The sequence below is a fragment of the Sus scrofa genome, chromosome X (genome assembly GCF_054392235.1).
Source record: "Sus scrofa isolate SSC_HxYL_T2T_F1_AM1 chromosome X, Sscrofa_HxYL_maternal_Yorkshire_Landrace_v2.0, whole genome shotgun sequence".
Taxonomy (NCBI): domain Eukaryota; kingdom Metazoa; phylum Chordata; class Mammalia; order Artiodactyla; family Suidae; genus Sus; species Sus scrofa.
This window is the reverse complement of record NC_139401.1, coordinates 93,675,722-93,697,832: the sequence shown is the minus strand read 5'-3', so window position 1 is coordinate 93,697,832 and position 22,111 is coordinate 93,675,722. Positions and strand designations below refer to the sequence as shown.

General features: G+C 41.3%; 2 protein-coding genes across 6 annotated transcripts; both read left to right on the top strand.

Annotated features, from left to right (window-relative positions):
- Positions 1 to 9,284: 9,284 nt before the first annotated feature.
- BEX5 (brain expressed X-linked 5) lies at positions 9,285 to 11,602 on the top strand. 3 transcript variants are annotated; one of them, XM_005657871.4, is made up of 3 exons: positions 9,285 to 9,401; positions 10,530 to 10,588; positions 11,013 to 11,602. In XM_005657871.4, exon 3 carries the CDS (start codon positions 11,041 to 11,043, stop codon positions 11,377 to 11,379), a length of 339 nt encoding a protein of 112 aa, XP_005657928.1. In that variant the 5' UTR covers positions 9,285 to 9,401; positions 10,530 to 10,588; positions 11,013 to 11,040; the 3' UTR covers positions 11,380 to 11,602. The 3 variants fall into 3 exon arrangements, with proteins under 3 accessions (XP_005657928.1, XP_001925684.1, XP_013846420.1); XM_013990966.3 differs by lacking the exon at positions 9,285 to 9,401 and adding an exon at positions 9,670 to 9,776; XM_001925649.6 differs by lacking the exon at positions 10,530 to 10,588.
- An 8,253-nt stretch (positions 11,603 to 19,855) lies between these two features.
- Positions 19,856 to 21,806, top strand: TCEAL6 (transcription elongation factor A like 6). Of its 3 annotated transcripts, none has more exons than XM_003360392.3 (3): positions 19,856 to 19,918; positions 20,478 to 20,547; positions 20,922 to 21,806. In XM_003360392.3, exon 3 carries the CDS (start codon positions 20,949 to 20,951, stop codon positions 21,549 to 21,551), a length of 603 nt encoding a protein of 200 aa, XP_003360440.1. In that variant the 5' UTR covers positions 19,856 to 19,918; positions 20,478 to 20,547; positions 20,922 to 20,948; the 3' UTR covers positions 21,552 to 21,806. The 3 variants fall into 3 exon arrangements, with proteins under 3 accessions (XP_003360440.1, XP_020935581.1, XP_013846419.1); XM_021079922.2 differs by having other exon boundaries at positions 19,856 to 19,930; XM_013990965.3 differs by lacking the exon at positions 19,856 to 19,918 and adding an exon at positions 20,203 to 20,251.
- The last annotated feature ends 305 nt before the right edge of the window (positions 21,807 to 22,111 follow it).

Sequence of the window (22,111 nt, the reverse complement as noted above, 5' to 3'; positions counted from 1 at the left end):
TATCTTCCATTATGATCTATCTCAAGAGATTGGATATACAATCCTTATGCTGTGTACAAGAATCCCTGTGCTGTACAGTAGGACTTCATTCAGTTTTATATCCCTATAGTTTTACCTTTATCAGAATAGCTTATAAATGGAATCATATTATGGCTGCTTTAAATGTGTCAACCTGGGTAGAATGGACTACGTTTTCTAGGATTCACTTACCTGTATGTCGATAGTTAGAGTTAGCCACAAGAGAGATTACTATGGGAGATTTTGAGGGTGGAAGTCAAGACACACTGCCTCTATATAGTTCAAAGACATTTCTTATTGGCTGGCTCATCTCAATGGTGTAATACATTGGTCAAGCCTGTAATGTCTCCAAACTTCTAGATCTTTTTTGCTTTTCTGACTCCTGGATCTGGCATGTCTATTTAAATATATGGTTAAGGGAACCAGATTCTGCATGACACCCATGCCATTAAGTGTAGAGGCCCTGAGAACATACTCAGCCGGTCTTCAAGGGCTCCAACTCGTGCTTATGCATTATAGCTTGTTCTTGTTCTCCCCCAGGTTATACCTAGCTTCTCCTCCTGACTGCTTGCCTCTTGGTTTTCAAGCTTTAGCATCAGATGTGAAGAGACAGCCTTGCAGAAAATACTTACCCAGTTCCCACAGTTGTGTGAGGTCAAATATCTCTGAAGATGAGCTGATTGTGATAAATACAAGCCCCAAAGAAACACACAATAATTTCTCCAAGTCAGGACCAACACCCTCCTCCAGCTCCTTGCCCATCTTCTCCCAGGGGCAGTTAGAAATTGTATAGTCTGTCTCCACTCAGTCTAAGATAAAATTTGTTTGGTGTTAGACAAGAGTGATGTGAATTTTTAGGGATAGGAGTGAGTTGAGAGGAGCAGAGGAGGAAATAATAAGAACTCATATTTTTTAAATCTATGAATAAATCCTAATCAAATTATAATGTATGTGAGCAAATTTTAAACTAAAAAGATGTTCCACTATTCATACTATGATTAGTCATTCCCTTTTTCATCACTCAGTACGCAGAACATCTTTATCTCTCAGTACAAATTCAGCTATGTTTGAACTTTGAGCAGGTGTACAGTAATGTTCTGAATTCCATGGTCCCTGTGTCATTATTTACATTTAGATTTACACAAGTTTTTCCCCAATACACATTATGCCCACAGTGTCCATTCCAAGGCATATGTCACAGCAAATTCAAAGGTATATTTTTGTCACATAGATTAGGAAATGGCACCATGCAGTCAGTGTATCTCCACTTTGGACCTAATGGATGCTGTCTGTCCTTCATCCACTCCAGATGCCTTCATAACAATCAATGGGACTACATCAGAAATACAAAGGTTCTTGGTCTGCCCAGGGTGAGATCTGGAAATTGAGTACAAAAAAGTGGAGGTTAGATGGCTTGGGAGTGAAAATCAGGGCTCCTGGTACTGATGATTCCCCAACCCCCTCCCTTCACTTGCTACAAGCTATAATCAAGGTCCAGAAAAGGTTTTCATGAAATGATCCATGGTCTTGAAAACAAAAACCCTAAAAGCAGCACTGGACTTGTGATCATCATCCTAATCTTTCTTTCTCTTTTCTGGGTCTGTGACTGAAGTGAGAGGTACAGTCTGTCCAAAAAGGAAAACCTTACCTTGGAGGACTGACCCTTGTCCACCCAAAAGGCCAGTTCTTCTGTATATTTGTTCCACCCAGAATCCCTGCTTCTTTTCAAAATAAAGAGTGATGTTGTTTGTTCCATAAGTGATGTTATATCCTGTATATCCTGAATCACTTTTCAAACATGATCCAACAGGGCCAGGACCAAAAGGCTCTGCCTCACCATTCATACTTGGGCAGTCCCTAGCACTTATATTGCCTCAGTATATTCCCAGACATTTGGAAATAAAATCTGATGAGCAAGGATACACGTTCTAGGGAGGAGACTTAGCGATAATGTGACTAAGCCAGATGCCATACCTAGGGGCTGGCAGAAGCAGGCATGTTACCTGGCTAACAGAACATTTGCAAGGGATGCCCCCTGTCTTAATGGAGTCAGTGGAAGTGAGTAAGGCATTTCCCACATTGTTAATTCACACACTTTTATTATTTGCGTTATTTCTCGAAGAACATACAGTACATATTTTTAAGATTTACAAAAATAAGATTTGTATAGTGGCCTTATTGCACTTCTCATGTACTTTCATCAGTCTTCATCCTAAATACCTATCCACTAGAGCACCTATCCACTCTGTACTCTAGAAATTTTGGCACAAAACCATATGAATAAAAAACGTCAGTCAAGGTAACTCTATGCATTAAAACAAAAGTCAGTATTTTATTATATTTTTGGTTCACAATTCCTCTTTTTTCCCATATGATTGAAAAGACAAATACATTAAAAATCATTATAAATCTATATTAATGAGCATAAAATGTTTATCAGAGACTAACAAAATAAAGGGAAAGGACAAAATTGAGTAGAAGCAATGACACTACATGGATGAACTTTGAAAACATTATGTTGAGTGTAAGAAACCAGAAACAAAAGATCATATATTGCATGATTCCATTTACATGAAATATCAAGAAAAGGAAAATCCACAGAGACAGAATTCAGGCTATCGGTTGTCAGAGGTTGTCAGGAGGGAGTAAAGGGGAATGATTGCTTGATGGATATAGGGTTTTCTTTTGAAGTCATGAAACATTTCTGGAACTAGACGGGGGTGATGGTTGTTAAACATCGTTAATATACTAAATGCCACTGAACTGGACAGGTTCAAATGGTTAAAATGTTGAATTTTATGTTAGGTAAATCATATCTCAATTTAAAAAGAAAAACAATTTAGGTAGTGTAGTAGAGAGATTTCTAAAATGCTCCCCCCAAAGATTCCAGAACCCTGGTGATTTTATCACATGCTAATCAAGGCACTTCTGCAATTCGATTTTGCACATGTAATTCAAGTCCCAAATGAGCTAACTTTAATGTGAGTTCCCATCATGGCGCAGTGGTTAACGAATTCGACTAGGAACCATGAGGTTGCAGGTTCCATCCCTGGCCTTGCTCAGTGGGTTAGAGGTCCGGCATTGCCGTGAGCTGTGGTGTAGGTTGCAGAGCGGCTTGGATCCCGCGTTGCTGTGGCTCTGGCGTAGGCCAGTGGCTACAGCTCCAATTTGACCCCTAGCCTGGGAACCTCCATATGCCACGGGAGCGGCCCTAGAAAAGGCAAAAAGATGAAATAAATAAATAAATAAAAGGTTGAGATTATCTGAGTGGACTGGACCTAATCATATGAGCCATTCAAAAGCAGACAGTATTCTTCAGCTGACAGCAGAAGTGGAAGTCAGAGCAATTCTAAGTGCATGAGGGATTTGAAGTAAGGACAGTTCTCTTACTGGGTCTGAGGGAACTACATGATAAGATATGAGAGCAATCTGTAGCTCCTGGGAGCAGTGCCTAGCTGAAAGCTAGTAGGAAAACCAAGACTTCAGTCCTACATACCCAAGGAACTGAATTCTGACAATAATAAGAATGTGCTTAAAAGCAGGTTTTTCTCTAGGCTTGCTACCTGATCAGGGCACAGCAAACCAACATCTGGATTTCAGCCTTGTGATTCTCTGAACAGAGAACCCAGCCATGCTGTGCCTGATTTCTGACCTATAGAAACTGTGAGATAAATTTGTTGTATATGCCTTTAAGTTTGTGCTAATTTATTACATGGCAATAGAAAACTAATACAGGTTTTACTATATTTACTGAAATGGAAATATGTCCAAATACACAGTTAAGTTTTTAAAAAGCCTCAGAAAACTATATACGGTTCAATTAAAATATGTGCATATGTTATGTATTATTTTGGTAACATATTTTAATAAAGAAAACAACTTTTTAATGTGTTTAAGATAGGGAAAGTCATTAGAATCTCTTTTATTTCTGCTACAGAAGGGAGATTTATCTTAAACCATTCTTAACAATATTATCAATAAAAACTGAGTTTTAATAGCATTTGAGTATAAAGCTTTCTTTAACAAAACCTTACTAAGCTTAACAAAGGGATGTTTTACATTAGCTGACAGAATTTTTTTTTTTCTCTTTTAGGGCCAAACCTGTGGCATATGTGGGTTCCCAAGCCAGGGGTCTAATCAGAGCTACAGCTGCCAGCCTACACCACAGCCACAGCAACGCCAGATTCAAGTTGCATCTGCAACCTACACCACAGCTCACGGCAACATCAGATCCTTAACCTCCTGAGCAAGGCCAGCGATTGAACCTGAAACCTCATGGTTCCTAGTCAGATTCGTTTCTGCTGCACCACGATGGGAACTCCAAGACAGAATTTTTTAAAAGATAATTTTCCCACTAGTCATAGCTGTATAACTCATGCTATATTACAATGCTTCAAATATTTTAAAGCATTTGAAGTAACAAAAGAACAAATAATCTTTTATGACCATGAAGTTTTCACAACTTCTAGCATTAGAAAAGAAAATCGTATTATTTAAAAAAAAAAAAAAACTTAGTCGAGCAGTGAACAGTAGTTTCTTCTGCTGAATAAATGGGGAAAATGTAGTGACTTTAAGTTTTTATTTTTATTCAAACTTTCAACTTGCTGTTAAGATTAGTTCTGTTCCTTTCTTAAAGGGGAACTCATTTATGATGTAATTCTTTCTGATTTAATATCATTTTCCTTTACATCTGTACATTCATAGAAAACAATTTCCAATAATATACACCAAATTGAATGGTTTTATTTTTGAAAAACAACTCAATCATGAAAATTAATTTAAAAAGAACAGAGACTGAAATAAAAGTTGACGAACTTGGGATTACAGATCAATGAAGGGTGTGTGTGTATGTATGTGTGTGTTAACCAATTTCAAGGTTTACCAAAATAGATAGTTTGCTTGTACAAAATCTTAGGGAAAAGTATTCAGTTTGAAACTTTTCCCTTCGACTTAAAAATTTGTTCTTAAAGTGTTACTCTGCTTAGAAGTTATGTGATATCCTAAATGTTAAAGAATAATTTTAAATATTATTTTATCTTTGCTTGATATAAGAAAGGATTTCTATATATAAACACATGCAAAATGAAATTTCTGAAAGAATATATAGCAAATTCATTCACTTTCTACATTATTCATGTCTGTATTACTTTACTTTTAAAAACATAATCATTAATAAGGACAGTAAAGACATTTTAAAATAGAACTTGAACTACACTAATATTGAAAGACAATAAATCAGCAAATTAATAGGATGATATTTTTAACACCTCAAAGTGTTTCCCAAACTTGCCTAATCTTATAAATTACCTAGAGTACTTCTTAAAACACAAACTCTCATGTCCCATCCCAGACCTACTAAATTAAAACTTACAGAGGATGATCCTATCTATCTAGGTATTTTATAGATCCAGGATGTCATCCAAGAAGGGGCAGACTTGGTGAATCCTGGCAGATCAGGCTTAACAACCACAACAACAAACCCTAAAAAGTAAAAATAAATAAACACAACAAAATCAAAATTTTGCAATTCAAACAAAAGAAGTATAAAGAACCCATGCACAAAGATGTACACTAAAGCTATGCCTGTAATAGAAAAAAAATAGAGAAAAATCTAAATGTGCCTGAATAGAAAAATAAAAATGAATTACAATACAATTATACAATGAATACTATACTGCCGTAAACAAATAAATGACATGTTTCTATATACATCAACATAGATGAATGTCAAAAACAAGATTTTTTTTTTTTTTTTTTTGCTTTTTAGGGCCACACCTGTGGCATATGGAGGTTCCCAGGCTAGGGGTCGAAGTGGAATTACAGCTGCCGGCATACGCCACAGCCACAGCAATGCCAGATCTGTGCTGCATCTGTGACTTACACCACAGCTCACGGCAATGTCAGATCCTGAACCCACTGAGCAAGGTCAGGGATCGAACCTGCATCCTCATGGATACTAGTCAGATTTGTTTCCACTGAATCACGATGGGAACTCCTCAAAAAAAACCCCATGGTTTCTAAGAGGAGTTCCCTTGTAGCACAGTGAGTTAAAGATCCTTTGTTGTCGGTGTTGCAGCTCAGATCACTGCTGGGGGGTGGGGTTGATCCTTGGCTCGGGAACTTAGGCGTGCTTACAGTTTCAGCCAAAACAACAAAAAGAAAACATGGTTTCTAAAAAAATAGGTTGTGTGTTTGTGTATGTATGCAATCTGTATTTTCAAATTATATATATTATAAAACCATGGATGTATGCTATATTCTTTTAACCTAATTTTATATGATTCCAATATTTCACAAATTAGTATTATTGACTACAACCTGTGTTGGTGAGGGTATGCATACACGAACAGCATTCCTTAATTCTTTCTGTCATTTATCACAATTGTTATTTAAAGAAACAAGTATGTATTGCATGAAGACATTATGATCTTTTTCTCTTAGTTGAAATAAACTCCAAGGTAACTGGACTCCTAAAGCAGTTGTTTGCCTGATATCTATTTTAGCAACATTTTTTATAACACTCCGACTGAACAAAGTAAATCAAAGTATATTTTATCACTGTTGAAAAATAAAAAATAAAAAAGCAAGTAGCAGAACAGTTTATAGTATACTATTCCAATAAAATATTACCTGATGACCTTAAAAACAATTTTTAAAGAATAAATGAAATAAGACAGAATGAAACAAAAAATAAAACAAAATTTTAAAAATATAATAAACCAGTGTTGATAAACACATAAGAAAACAGGAATTCTCATACTTACCAAACTGTGACAATATTTTTCAAAGCCAATTTCTATGACAGTTAAAACCATCAAAAGTCATATACAGCAGTGGTCACTCTAGGAATTTAATCTTCATATTAGTATTAAAACATTTATGTACAAACAAGTTCAATCAACCTTGACTCTCGTAGTGAAAACTACAAAGAGCTTAATATCCATAAATATGGGAGTGGATGTGTGTGTGTTATCTTTACTTTGAAAGTAAATATTTGGCCTGATTGAGAGTAAAATAGTATATTTCTTGAGGAAGCGATAAAGATGATATTGTCCTACTTTATCTGGATTTCTAAATTTTACTGAAAGCTTTTTTTTTTTTTTTTTTTTTTTTTTTTTTTTGGCACTTTAGGAGCTTGCTCAGCCCAGGCTTAGGACAACCTAGATTTGCCAGAGATTTTAACATTCCCAGGGTAACATCTACCGATAAAGGACCCACATCTGTGGATAAATTTCCCATCTCCAATTTCCCATCTTTAATTGGGATAATTCTGAGGAGCATTCTACACGGTTCCTTAGACTTAGAGTGTTCCCTGCAGGGTTGGGTCAATTGCCTTTTGGCTATGTCCGACTCTGGTGCTATATTTTTAAAAAGACATTTTCATTCTTAAATTATAAAAATAACATTTGTTATATACTATTTTGATGGTTTTGTGCCTTTTATCTAAATATTTAGTGTCTGTATTTAAGTGTTTAACAGGAATAACACACTTCATTATTTTCCCAAATAGTAATCAATTATCCTGGCACCACTTCTTCAATAATCTAGCCTTTTCCCACTGATTCAAAATCTTTCAGTCAGATTTTACTAACATTTCTCCATATTTGGGTATGAAAGTTGCCTTTCTCTCCTGTTTCATTTGCCCTATATTTATTCTGGTATAACATTGTTTTAATATTGTAGCTTCACAACACTTTTTATCTGTTTGCATAACTTCCCCAAATTATTGTTTTGAATTGTCGGAAAACTTCAGTGTCGCTCTATTTTAGAGGCCATGCTGAAGTCTTTTTGTAAAGTGAATTTGCACTAATGTAATTTAAATATAATTTCGAGGGGACCATAAATTTGTCACAGCTTCTCAAGATCCGAAAATCCACCAGCGAGACTCCATCAGATGCACTGCCTCATCTCATAAAAGGAATGCACAGAGACCCTTCACAAGGGAAGCCACCAGCTTAGGTTTATAGTTCAAAGTCCTTAAAAGAGCAGTAAGGGAGTTCCTGTCCTGGCGCAGTGGTTAACGAATCCGACTAGGAACCATGAGGTTGCGGGTTGGGTCCCTGCCCTTGCTCAGTGGGTTAATGATCCGGCGTTGCCATGAGCTGTGGTGTAAGTTGCAGACGCGGCTTGGATCCCGGGTTGCTGTGGCTCTGGCGTAGGCCGGTGGCTACAGTTCCGATTCAACCCCTAGCCTGGGAACCTCCATATGCCGCGGGAGCGGCCCAAGAAATGGGAAAAAGACAAAAAAAAAGATCAGTAAGTGTGCTGTCCGGAGGGTCTACATTTATAGGATAATTCAGCAGCAGAAACAGGTTGCCAAGTTTTTGGAACCTGAATCTTATTTTTCAACTGAAATTAACTGTATTGTTTAATTATAACAAACAAACAAAAAAAATGAAATCAGGAGTTCCCGCCGTGGCACAGTGGTTAACGAATCCGACTAGGAACCATGAGGTTACAGTGTTCGATCCCTGTCCTTGCTCAGTAGGTTGAGGATCCAGCGTTCCCATGACCTGTGGTGTAGGTTGCAGACGTGGCTCTGATCCCGCGTTGCTGTGGCTCTGGCGTAGGCCAGTGGCTACAGCTCCGATTCGACCCCTAGCCTGGGAACCTCCATTTGCCTCGGGAAGCAGCCCTAGCAGAGGCAAAAAGACAAAAAAAAAAAAAAAAAATGAAATCATGCGAATGGGAAATTGAACAAAATTAATCACCCACCCCTTCGGAAAAAAATAAAAGTAAAATAAACAGGGAAATAATTAAGGTGAAGTTTGTTTGTTTTTTTAATGTTACCTCTTATCTATTTTCCAGACTTCCTAGCTTTGTCCCCCTCACCTCCCCCGCCCCGGTTCCAGCCTGGGACAAAACCAACAAGACTGATGGGGAAATTCTAGGCTTTATTTGCTGGAGAGGGGAGGGGAGAGAGTGGGCATTTAATAATATAGAAGAGGAAGAAGAAATTCTTTAAAAGCTTCGACAGAAATCAGGGAAAAGGCAGATACAAATGACAAAATATTGTGACCCGTTTGGTGTCAAAGATTGCTAAATAGGAAAATAAATAAATAGATAAATAAATAGATACAAAGGGATGGGCAGTACCCAGGGGTCTTGGTAGGGAGAGGAAGGGAATGAGGAGGAAGGTGGCCCCGCCCACACTCGCGCTCCCAATCCCCAGCCGCACTGCAGGTACAACCACAACTGGGGACCTGAGTTTAGGGTGACGTAGCCCTTAAGAGACCTGGAGTGTACGCCTGTAGTACTCCATCCTTACAGTTGCCGGCAGTAGCTCTTTGTGGCTGTGCGCGAGCTTGCTATTGCCTTGAAGGCGGGCGAACCTGTACCCTGGGAAGGAGGAAGCCTCAGAAGCTGACAGCTATCCTCAGCAGGTTGGCGGGCACTCAAAGGGGAGGGAGCGGAGGGCCTGAGGGCAAAGACAAGAGCGGGTCCGGGACTGGAGTCACGCAACCCTTTCCCGCTATGCGCTTGTTTTGTGCAAGAAATGGAGGGTTTGTGGGAGATCGAGGGGTCAAGGGTTAAAAATGGTTACCAGATGGGATCTCTTAGGAGGTGGGCGGTCGGGCGACACCTGGAAGGGAAGGACCAGAAAAGGGGACTGCAAGGAAACGGCCTGAATCCTGCAGGGCGACAGGAGGGGCGCGCAACCTGTCACCTGGGTTGGAGACTGCGAACTCTGCAACGGGTATAGGACTCCATTCCCGGTGTTGCTTCTCCACCCTCCTTCCATTTTGGAGCCGGAAATGGTGGGCTACAGGAACTCGGGGGAGGGGGGTGGGGACCCAGGCGGCTGCAGCAGACGATAGGGGCGGGGATTTGGTCTGGGAAACAAGTCCCTTCTGTGGAGAAAACATTCGATCTGGCGAGCTACCGACTTAGGGCTATAGCTGGGGAGCCAGAAACAGTTTCTGGTCCCTTCAAGTCGGTTTAAGCATGGGCATTGCCTGAGGACCCTGTGGGTAAGAGTGACAAAGTGGTCACGCCCCAGCAGTTACAGGTTGCAATGCCCACGTTACCTCTTCGCCCTTCATCCATCTTGATGCATAAAATGGTGGGCAGTGGAAGGAGAGTGAGCTCCAGAAGGCCACTGGGTCCCAAAAGGTCCAGGCAGGTACCCAGATTGAAATTCTTTATAAATAAACCGCATACCTCTTAGCAAGCTCTTCAGACTCCCCAGCCCTGCAGAGTGTCCATTTGAGTTCAATAAATGGTAATTAGGAGAAGGGAAGGACAAGACAGTGGAGATAAGGGGCCTAAAGAAGAGGTGAAACTAGTTTGGAGGTGATGATTTATTATTATTATTACAATGCCTGTTTCTGAAAGGCAGGGTAGCACATCATGGGGTGGGAAAAGAAACTGTGAGACAGGAAGGTGGAGAAAGAGAAGGCAGCAACATTTGACTATCTGAGTCCTAAACCAACAGCAATGGAGCTGGTGCCCTGATACTGGTCCTTGAATCAATTGGTCAGCCCTGGCCATTGCTGCATTTCTGTCTGCAGGTCCACTGGTGCAACAGATTTCAAGGCTAAGAGAGGAAGACTACTTCTGATCCCTGCAGGTATGGAGGGTGCCTGGACCCTCTAGTGTAGGGGTAACAGGAATCAGAACAGAATCTGGAGGACTCCCAGCCCTCCCTGCCTGTGTTAAGTGCAGGAGAAACCTGATTTTAGAAACTGGACCTGTGGCTGGTGAGGGAAGAGAGGAGAGGGACAAGCTCTGGGGTGCCCATGGAGAGCTTACCAGGATCCCTGGTAGCTAAGGCCTGCTCTCTCAACCACTGTCCAGCCCACAACCTGTCCTACGTTTTGGTGCTAGGAGTTGCCCAGGGAAGGATTTTTAGGGAAAATGATGGGCTTTGAGTTAGGGCTGGATCTAGGGCGCCTCCTGGAGGGCCTACGAAGTATCTGGTGTGAAAGCCTTTGCCCACAAAGCTCTGAATCCCGTCATTTACAAAGCACTCAATCCTCCTTTTTGTCTCCTAGGAAGAAGAAGCAGGAAAGAAATCTCAAGATGGAAAATTTTCCTAAGGAAAACAAAGGAAAGGAGCAGGCTCAAATGCGGAATGAAGAAGCCCACCCTTTTGGAGGTGGTGAAGGCCAGAGGCCTGGGGAAAACGTTCCAGGGGACTGGGTTCCACCTGCCCAGGATTTTAGAGAGGATTTGCCCAATAGGCTTGTCAATAACATTGACATGATAGATGGAGATGCAGATGATATGGAAAGGTTCATGGAGGAGATGAGAGAGCTGAGGAGGAAAATTAGGGAGCTTCAGTTGAGGTACAGTCTGCGCATTCTTATTGGAGATCTTCCTCACCATGACCATCATGATGAGTTTTGCCTTATGCCTTGAATGCTGAGGTTAATAATCATAACCCCCCTGCTTCCCAAAATTGCATTTTCTTGATGTACCTTTTACTACGAACCTTTGGTGTTCTGTCATTTTTCTGATTGGAGATTTTGTTTTTACTTTTGACTTAGTCTGTAAGTTTTTCTGTCAGCGGGGGAGATTGATCAACTTGCATGGGAAGATGTCTATTCCATATGGTAAAGCTAATAAAGCAGGTTAAAAAGCAGTCTGTAGATGTACCATCTCATTTAAAATCATGCCAAGACTGGGGATCTGGTAGATGGACCCTTGGTTTTGGACAGGTTCCACCACGCAGTCATCACTGCTTCTTACCTAGACTGCCCTTCTCACAGTAAATATATTGTCCTATTTGTCCTGGTACCCTCAGTGCATAGCATAGGGTGTGATAAGTTGTATGAGGGCACAACAATTAACTATAGCTGAGTGAAAAGTCCTGCAATCTGGGCCCAGGTTTGTCTCTGATCACTTGTGAGCAAGTAACTTTCTTTCTCTGTAGACTGGAGCTTACAACTGAAAAAGGAACACAATGGAGAAAGCATTATATATCAAATTCAACACATGGGGATTTCCTGTTGTGGCTCAGCAGTATGAACCCGATTAGTATCCATGAGGATGTAGGTTCAATGCCTGGCCTCACTCAGAGGGTTAAGGGTCTGGCAGAGCTGCAGTGTTGGTTGCAGACATGGCTTGGTCCTGCATTGCTGTGGCTGTGGCATAGGCCGGCAGCTGCAGCTCCGATTTGACCCTAGCCTGGGAACTTCCATATGCTGCAGGTGTGGCCCTTAAAAAAACCAAGAAAAAAAAAGAATTTTAAAAAATTCAACACATGGATATTATAATGTTATATATGTCAGTGTTTATCAACATGTGCTATACAGATCTGCTGTATCAGAATACTGTGAAGAATTGGTTAAAAATTTAGGAAACTAGGTTTGACTCACACCTACTACATCCTACAAGTTCATCAGACATCTCTGGACTTAGATACATTAGAGGCCCCACTTTAATTCAAGTCTGGACACTCCCCTCCTTATTATACAAACACACACTCTCACACACACACACACACACACACACACACACACACACACACACACACACACACAATCAGCCTTTATTTTACCACTAGGCCATCCCTTTCTAAAGAGACAACTGTCTTATGTTTATGCTGTTATAGGTTCTAATCTTGGTTGCAGGTTTGAATTACCTGAAATTTAAAAGTGGAGCTCAGGTCCCAATGCCAACTTATTGAATATCACTCATTAGAAGTGAGATCAAGGGATCATTGCCTTGTAAAACTCCCACAGTGATTCTGATGTGCATGTAGAGTTGTGCACAACTGGGTGTAATTTGTAACTAAAATATCTGTGGTTTATTTTCTCTGCACTACCCTTGATAGACCACGTAACCCTAAGGAAGTCATTTCATGTACCTAGAATATATTTCTTGTGAAAAATGTCATATCAAAAAGGAAGGACTACACCCCAAAATCAACACGTGGTAGTATATGTCAGTATCCCTTGAAGTTTGCTAGCCTATCAAATGTTTCAAAATCACATGTGGAACTTGTTTAAAATACAAAATCCTGACCCCACACCCAAGAACCATACTTTAATAATGGTACCCAGGTAACTGCATTGTTAATAGGCTCCCAGGTAATTCTGCTGCACACTGGAGTTTGAGAATTGCCCCTACACATATTTTTATCCCATGTATATTAAGGAAAAAACAATGAGATCACTAAAAAAGAAAGGTAGATATATGTTCCTGAATTCAAGGAAAAGATCATAGAAGAGAAAGACTTTCTAAATATTAGAGGAATAAGAAAAGATAAAACCATAAAGGGAAAATTTGATATATACAATGTAAAATTTTTAAAATTTTTTTCTTTTTATGGCCATACCTGGGGTATATGGAGGTTCCCAGGCTAGGGGTGGAATTGGAGCTGCAGCTGCCAGCCTATGCCACAGCCACAGCAATGCCAGATCCCAGATGCAGGTTGCATCTGTGACCTACACTGCAGCTTGCAGCAATGCCAGATCCTTAACCCACTGAGTGAGGCCAGGGATGAAACCCACCTCCTCACGGATGCTATGTCGGGTTCTTAACCCACCAAGCCACAATGGGAACTCCAACCATGTAAAAATACTAAATATTCTGTAAAGCAAGACTATAAACAAAAGTTTTAGAAGAGGGTCTGCATGTCTGAATAAGATGTATTTCCTCACCTGAACACTGTGTAATGCCATTCACTGTCTCATACAATGTGAGTAAATATAAACAACAAAATTAATATAAAGCACATTTCTCTTGTACATTTAAAACCTTGATTGTAAAAATCTGTCCTAGCCATTTTGGATTTATCCAATAACAAAGGGAGGTTTATCTGCTTGTCTCAGGGAAAAGGTAGTAAGGGGGAAATAGGGACAAATACTTATTTGTCTCGGAGCCTGCCACTAACCATTGGTATTTGTTTCCTGTGGCTGCTGTTACAAAAAAACACAACAGAAATTTATCCTCTCACATTTCTGGAGGCTGAAAGTCAGAAATAAATACCTGGGCAGGGTCATGCTCCCACTGGAAGTGCTACAGAAGAATCCATTTGTTGTAATGTAACCCCTATGGAAACTACAATAATCAAAACAGTGTGGTTTTAGCATAAAGACAGACATACAGACCAGTGGAATAGAATAAACATTCCCAAAATAAACTCACACAGACATGGCCAGATGATTTTCAACAGAGTTCAAAACCATAAAATGTGGAAAATATAGTCTTTTCAACAAATGTATTAGGAAAACTGGATATCTACCTGCAAAAGAATGAGGTTGCACTCTTACCTTACACTATATACACACAAAAAAAAAATGTCAAAATGGATCAGAAACCTAACCTAGGAGCTAAAACTATAGAACTCTTAGAAGGAAACAAAGGGGAAAGCCTCATGCTATTGGATTTCTTCCTTTGGGAAAAAGAATGTCTCTCTTATGCCTATTCTACCACTGAGTTTGGAAGCACATAACTTCTTTAGTTTCACAAGTTCACAACTGGAGAGGAATTTTGCCTCAGGAAGAATCATACCTCAAGTCTCATCCAGACTTGATTTAGATGATGTTTAGATGAAACATCAGCTTAGAGTTGATGAACTTAGAGTTGATGTGGAATGGGTTAATAGTTTGGGGGCTGTTAGGATTGGATGAATTTTTTTAATATGAGAAGGAGATGAATACTGGGGAGCCAGAGGGTTAAATGTTAGGTACTGAATCGTGTCCCACAAATTCATAGGTTAAAGCCCCAACCCCAGTGTACCTGTATTTTGAGATAGTTTTTTTAAGGAGGTAAATATGGTTAAATGAGGTCATAAGGTGGGACACCAATATAATAGCCCTGGTATGCCTGTAAGAAGAGGAGATGGAAAAGGCCATATCAGAATATAGTGAGATCTGGAGAAAGCAAACCTGCTGACAACTTGATCTTGGAATTCCAAACTCCGGGACTGTGACAATTTAATTTCTATTGTTAAAGTCACCTAATCTGTGGTATTTTTGTATGGAAGACCTAGAAGACTGATAAAAGATATAACATAGATTGGTGGCTGCCAGGGACTGGGGTGAGAGAGAAAGGAGGGAAATGCATAGTGAATAAAGAGTTTTACTGCGTGGTGATGGAAATGTCTTGGAACTAAACAGAGGTGGTGGTTGCACAACACTTTGGATGTTCTAAGTACCACTGAATTGTTCTCTTTGAAAATGGTCCAATTTTAAAATTTTTTAATTGTTGAAAAATTACATGATACAGAACTTAACGTTTTAACCATTTATAAGTGCTCAATTCAGTGTCATTAAGTACACTCACATTGTTGTGGAATCATCACCACTCTTATCTCCAGAAATTTTTCATTTTCCAAACTGAAACTCTGTACTCGTTAAACAGTAACTTCCCATTACCCCTTCCCTCCAATCCCTGGTAAACACGATTCTACTTTATGTCTATAAGAATATGATTATTCTAGGAGTTCCCATCATGTCGCAGTGGAAACGAATCTGACTAGGAACCATGAGGTTGTGGGTTGGATCCCTGGCCTTGCTGCTCAGTGAGTCAAGGATCCGGTGTTGCCATGAGCTGTGGTGTAGGTTGCAGATGCAGCTTGGATCCCGCATTGCTGTGGCTCTCACGTAAGCCGGCAGCAACAGCTCCGATTAGACCCCTAGCATGGGAACCTCAATATGCTGTGGGTGCGGCCCTAAAAAAAGTCAAAAGACAAAAAAAAAAAAGAGAGAGAGAGAGAGAGAGAGAATATGACTATTCTAAGGACCTTATGTAGGTGGAATCATATAGTATTTGTCATTTTGTGTCTCTCTTATTTAACATGTTTCTCAGGTTCACTCATGTTATAGCATGTAGCAGAACTTCATTCCTTTTTAAGCCTGAATAATAGTGCTGAATGTATATAACATGCATTATTTATCTGCTAATTTCTCAATAAAAAATGGGTTGTTTCTCCCCTTTGACAATTGTGACTAATGTTACTATGAACATGGGAATACAGATGTCTATTTAAGCCTCTGCCCTTAATTTTTTTGAGCATATACCCAGAAGTGCAATTGTTAGAACCTATGTTAATTATACATCTTTTTTAGGAAATGCCATAATATTTTCCACAACTGCTGCACAATTTTACATTTCCACCAGCAGTGTACAACTGTTCCAATTTCTCCACATCCTCATCAACACTTTATTTTCTGAGTTTCTTTTTATAATAACACCCTAATGGATGTGAAGTAATATCTCACAGTGGTTTGGGTTAGCATTTCCCTGATGATAAGCCATATTGAACATCTTTTTATATGCTTTGGCCATTTGCATATCTTCTTGGAAGAAATGTCTATTCAAGTTTTTTGTCCAGTTTTTAGCTGGTTTTTTTTTTTTTGCCACAACTGTGGCATACAGAAGTTCCTTGGCCAAGAGCTGAATTGGAGCTACAGCTGAGGCCTACGCTATAGCCACAGCAACACTGGATCCAAGCCAAATCTGCAACATATGCTGCACCTTAAGGCAGCACCTGATCCTTAACCTATGAGCAAGGCCAGGGATCAAACCTATTTGGCCTACCACTCTGTCAGCATAAGGAAATCTGGAAAATCTACAAATACATAGAAATTAAACAATATACCTCCATTCAATCAGAATAAATCATTAAAGAAATTACAAAGTACTTTGAGATGAAAGAAAACAAAAACACAACATGCCAAAACTTATGGGATATAGTTAAGCAGTGCTTAGAGGGGAATTTATAGCTTTAAATGCTTATATAAAAGAGATGAAAATCTGAAGTCAATCATTTAAATTTCCACCTTAAAACATTAGAAGAAAATTAGCTTAAATCCAAAGAAATCAGATGAAAGGAAATAATAAAGATTGGAGAGGAAATAAGTGAAATAGAGACTAGAGAAACAATGGAGAACATTATTAAAATCAAAAGTGAGTTCTTCGAAAATATTAAAAAAAAATTCTTGAAAAAACTACAGGTAAGATTGCCAAGGGGAAAAGATGAGGATTCAAGTTAACAAACTTAGGAGTGAAAGAGGGGACATCACTCCCAATTCTATGGGTTAAAGGATTGTTCATAGGATAATGCTATGAACAACTGTATGACAACAAAAAAAAGATGAGTGAGATGAAATGGACAAATTCTTATAAAGACACAAACTGCCAAACTTGAAAAATAGAAAAAGTAACATTACTGAAAATGGCATTGTATGGAACTCCAGGATTTCATCCCTTCCCAAAAGCAGTTAATAAACTGGAAAAAAAATTATCAAAATCAACTTTTGCAGACTCTGGAATCTAGTCAAAAAATTACAACTGGGGAAAATTTGGTGAAGAAAGAAGCTCCTGTACTGTGGTAATAAATTTTAAATTGCCTGTCTACCATCCCCCACTGCCCAGATTGGCAAAAGTTTGTGGATGATAGCCCTTTAACCTAGTTCAGACTGTTACTGCTAGAAAGAGAAATTTGGATCCTATTCTCATAGAATTGTGGTTGTGGATCTTGGTCTGTATGGTGGTTGCCTCAAGGACCAGAATAAATATTTCTCCTTGCACAGCAGACTGAGAGTATTCATGGGACTGGAACTGGAACAGTAGCTTCCTGAGTGGCTTTTACTAAAAGCATTTAACATTATAGATATTGGCCACAGCAGCCTAGGGCAAGGAGCAACATTTAGGATAAGCAATAGACAGACTGAGAAGCCTAGGAAGGACAGTTAGGGAAGAGAGATACATGGGGAAACAAGCACTTTTAAACACATATGCTGAGGAATCAAGAAGTTTATGTACATGCCCAAGGTTGAACACATACTCAAAAAAGACCAGAGAAGACCCCAAGCATTCACCTGGGGCTGGCTTTCAGGCTCTGCACAAGCAGAAATTAAAGCATTTAAAAAGTGCTCCGGCTCAGAGCTCATCTGTAAAGACTGGGAAAATGGGATTTTTTTTCCCTTTTATTGGCTCTAGGCATTAAAAGTAACCATGTTCTAACACCACTGAGCTAATGAAACACAGACTTCAGTGGCCAAATATTACCCAAAATGCAGAATTTACAAAAATATTTGTAAAAGTCCCTAAAGAGGGAAATAATAATCCACAACAGAGAGCCACAATAAATCCTATGAAGTGAGAGAATCTGGTTTCTAGATTTGACACTTTCTAATATTCAGAACACTCACATTCCAACACAAACTATGAGGTATATGATGAAACAAGAATGTATGATCCATTCACAGAAAATAAAAATTAATTCTTAGAAACTGAGAAATTTCATGTATTGGACCAACAAAATAAAAATTTTAGGTGGATTGCTTTAAGTATACTCAAAGAGCTAAGGGAAACTGTGGACGAAGGACGAAAGGAATTTAGGAGAATACTGCTTCAGGAAATATAGAATATCAGTAGAAAGAATATAAAGAGAATGAAATTATGAAAATAAACTAAATTCTGGAGCTGGAAAGTACAGTAACCACAATGAAAAGCTCACCAGAGGGTTTCAACAGCATGTTTGAGTAGGCAGAAGAAAGAATCAGTTAACTTGAAGACAGGTGTTTTGAGATTATTCAGTCTGAGCAGTAGAAAGTGAAAAGAATGAAGACAAATGAACAAAACATAAGAGATCCACGAGATACTACCAAGCATACTAATATATTAATGATGGGCATCCCAGAAGGAGAAGAGAGATAGAAAGGGGTAGAAAGAATTTTTGAAATAAAACAATGAATGAATGAAAATTATGCATATTAGAAGAATGACATTAATCTGTGCATCTAAGAATTTCATTAACTACAATGGGAATGAATTTAAAGAGATCCAAACCAAGGCAAAATATAGAATATCATCAAATCCAAATATGTGGAATTATACTGTAGCAACTATAATATTGTCAATTTTCTAGTTTTTGAGTTGGATCATGGGTTCACAAGTATGAAAGAGGAAAAGGAAGGGGGAGGTAGAAAGAAAGGTAAGAGGGACAAGCAGGGGTCAATAATAAGAGTGCGCTGTGAACCAAGGACTTTCATGAATCTGTGCATCTGCAGTCCACTTATAAAAATGTTTTAACCCTTCCCCCCCCCTTTTTTTTTCTTTCTCTTTTTTAGCTTTTTAGCTGTCTGACACTCTAGATGAGAACAGGTCAAATGTTGGAGTGCAAGTTTCCAGCGTGGAGGGAAGTGAACAGAGAAGGCAAGAAGGGAGTTGGTGAAATCAGTTTGGGGTACATGGATTTTGAGGTCTCTTGGGGAACCTCAGGCAGTGGTGTCCAACAGACAGCTGGCAAAGGTCTGAGGCTCAGAGGAGGGAATAACGTGGGTCTGTAGATTTGGGAATCATCTGTGTTTAGAGGGAAATGAACAGAGATCACCCAGGGAGAGAGAACAAACACGAAGGCTGAGAAGAGAGGAGGCCCAGACACCGCTACTGAAGGTAGCAGCGCAGCTTCCTGGTGGGCACCACCACCAGGGCTGTGGAGTCAGGCAGAGCTGATCTTGAAAGCAAGCGGGCTATGGGGCTCGGTGTGGAACACTCTTGTCAAACTCAGGTGCCTATCCCTTTTATCAGCTGTCACAACTGGCGATAATGGGCATCTCAGAGGGATGCTGAGCAAGATGAGATGCGCTAAGTAAAAGCACCTCCAGTCAGGAAGCTTCCTCTCTCCCGTACTGTCTGTAACTTCTCTTTCTCCAACCTCCTGTCCAGCCCCTCCTCCGTCCTCAGCCGTGCCTTCCCCTGGGAATGGGGCTGAGGGGGCGGGGCGGGGGGGCATCCGAGCTCTGGTGACGCGGTGCTCACATGACCGGCCTACGTGGGCAGCAGCCCCCACACCCGCCTGCCGGTCCTGCGGTCGGGTCCCAGCGCCGTCCGCTTGCGTCGCCCGCGCAGAACCAGCTCCCTGAGCCGCCCGGGCGGCGGGCAAGTGGGGAGCGGGCTTAGGCGAGCCCCAAGAGGCGCAGGCCTGGCCCGGGCCCCGCAGGTCAGTGTGAAGGTGGGAGCTGCTGGCAGCCCCGGGCGGGGGTGGAGGCGAATGGGACTAGGATCCTGGAGCAGCGGTGAGGGTGGGGGAGAGAGGAAGGGGTCCAGAGATGGCTGAGGAGGGGCACGGGGCGTGGCGTGGGCAGGAGGGGTGGAAGGATCCCGCAATTGGCCCGCTGCCTCCTCGACGCCCCACCTCTGCGCCCTCCATCAGTTTTCTGGCCTGAAATGGAGGGGGCGGGGGAGGGGTGTAACCCTGAAACGTAGGCAAATTCTGGAAATAACCCCTTTTTACCCTCTGCCCAGAAGGAACTACTAACTTCTGAGTAAAGAGGTAGAGGTGGGACGGGTTGCCTGCAGGGGAGGGGGACCCAGAGACCCTAACAGTTTCGAAAGCATCCTGGCCTGGTGTCTGACACCTGAAAAAAAGATGTGGCGACTGAGATGTGGGGTCAGGGGAGATAAGGGGGAACGGTTGGTTGAAGAGGCCCCAGATTCAGGAAACGGACCTCGGTCCTCTGACCACGCAGCCCCTCTCTGTGTCTCCTTTCTGTCTGCAGGTCTGCGTGTCTGTTCCCAGCACTCTGCAAGGCCAGAAAAGGAGGAGGAACCTGTCCAGAATCCCTGCAGGTCTGTTAAAGGGGGGAGGGACACTGGAAAGGGACGGGGCCCGGGGTGGGGGGGGGGCAGGTGGAGGGCACAGCTTGGGCAGAATTTGAGGGCCCCACAGCTCATCCTCCACCACATGTAATATATACACTCCCCACCATGCCGAAGGATAGTACAGAAGGTTGCAGGGCCTACCAGGTAAATGGCTGGCGCTCATGGGCAGGAGGAATGGTGGAGTAAAGGGTGGGCAGAAGGCACACCAGGAGGGTCAGGCCAGGTCAAGGGGATCCTCCCAAGGATGAGATGCTGGTACTATCCAGACCTGCATTTCACCCCAAAGCCCTCAGTCTCCCTTGCCTCCTCTTTGCCTCCTCTCCCCCACCTCCATCCCCCAGGACAAGAAAAGGAAGGAAAATCTCAACATGGAAAAACTCTGCAAGGAAAATGAAGGAAAGCCGGAAAGCGAGGGAAAGCCAGAGGATGAAGTAGAGCCTGACAATGAAGGAAAGTCGGATGAGGAAGAAAAACCAGAAGTGGAGGGGAAGTCAGCACATGAGGGAAAGCTCCAGAACGAGGGACAACCAGAAGATGAGGGAAAACCAGAAGACGAAGGGAAGCAAGAGAAGCAGGGCAAGTCCGAAGATGAGGGAAAACCACCTGGTGAGGGCACGATGGAGTCCCAGGCAAAGCCAGAGAGTGAGCCACGGGCTGCCGAAAAGCGCCCCGCTGAAGATTACGTACCCCGGAAAGCCAAAAGGAAAACAGACAGGGTGACAGATGATTCCCCCAAGGACTATGAGGAGGACTTACAGGAAAGGCATTTGGGCAGTGAGGAGATGATGAGAGAAGGTGGAGACCTGTCAAGGGCTCAGGAAGAGCTAAGGAAAAGACAGAAAATGGGTGGTTTTCATTGGATGCAAAGAGATGTACAGGATCCATTCACCCCAAGGGGGCCACGGGGTGTCAGGGGAATGAGGGGCGGAGGTAGGAGCCAAAGGGGCTTACATGATATCCCCTATCTTTAATGCCTTTGGCCTTCAATTCTGATTCTCTGATGAGAATGTCACTGACCCTGCTTTCCCTGGCAGGCATTTGCCAGGCTGCGTGCTTTAACCGTAAGCTGATATTTGCTTTAGGTGTCACTTGTTACCAGCAGCCTTTTGGTCCAACTACATTGCTGTCTGTGTTTCAGTAGGGGATTTTCACCCATGTGCATGAAAGAGATGTTCATGGTACACTGTAAAATAACAATAAAGAAAAATGGTTTTCATAACTGAAAATATTAGTATCTGCCATTTTTGTGAAAGTATAAATACTTGCATAATCCATTTGTGCAAAGAGAAAACTCTGAAAATGTGTGCACTAAAAAGGAGGTGATGGTTTTTCCCTGCATGGTAGCCAAAAATAGGTCTGACCTTCACTCAAAAATGAGTCCAATCACTTGATGGTTCCTCCATGCCATTCCTCTGTGGTACCCATCCCCATGTCTTCCCCTAGTTGTAACTACATCAGTGGGTATTGATACCATCCTATGGCTCCCACTGTGTCCTTTACCATCCTATGGTTCCCACCATGTGTGATTCTT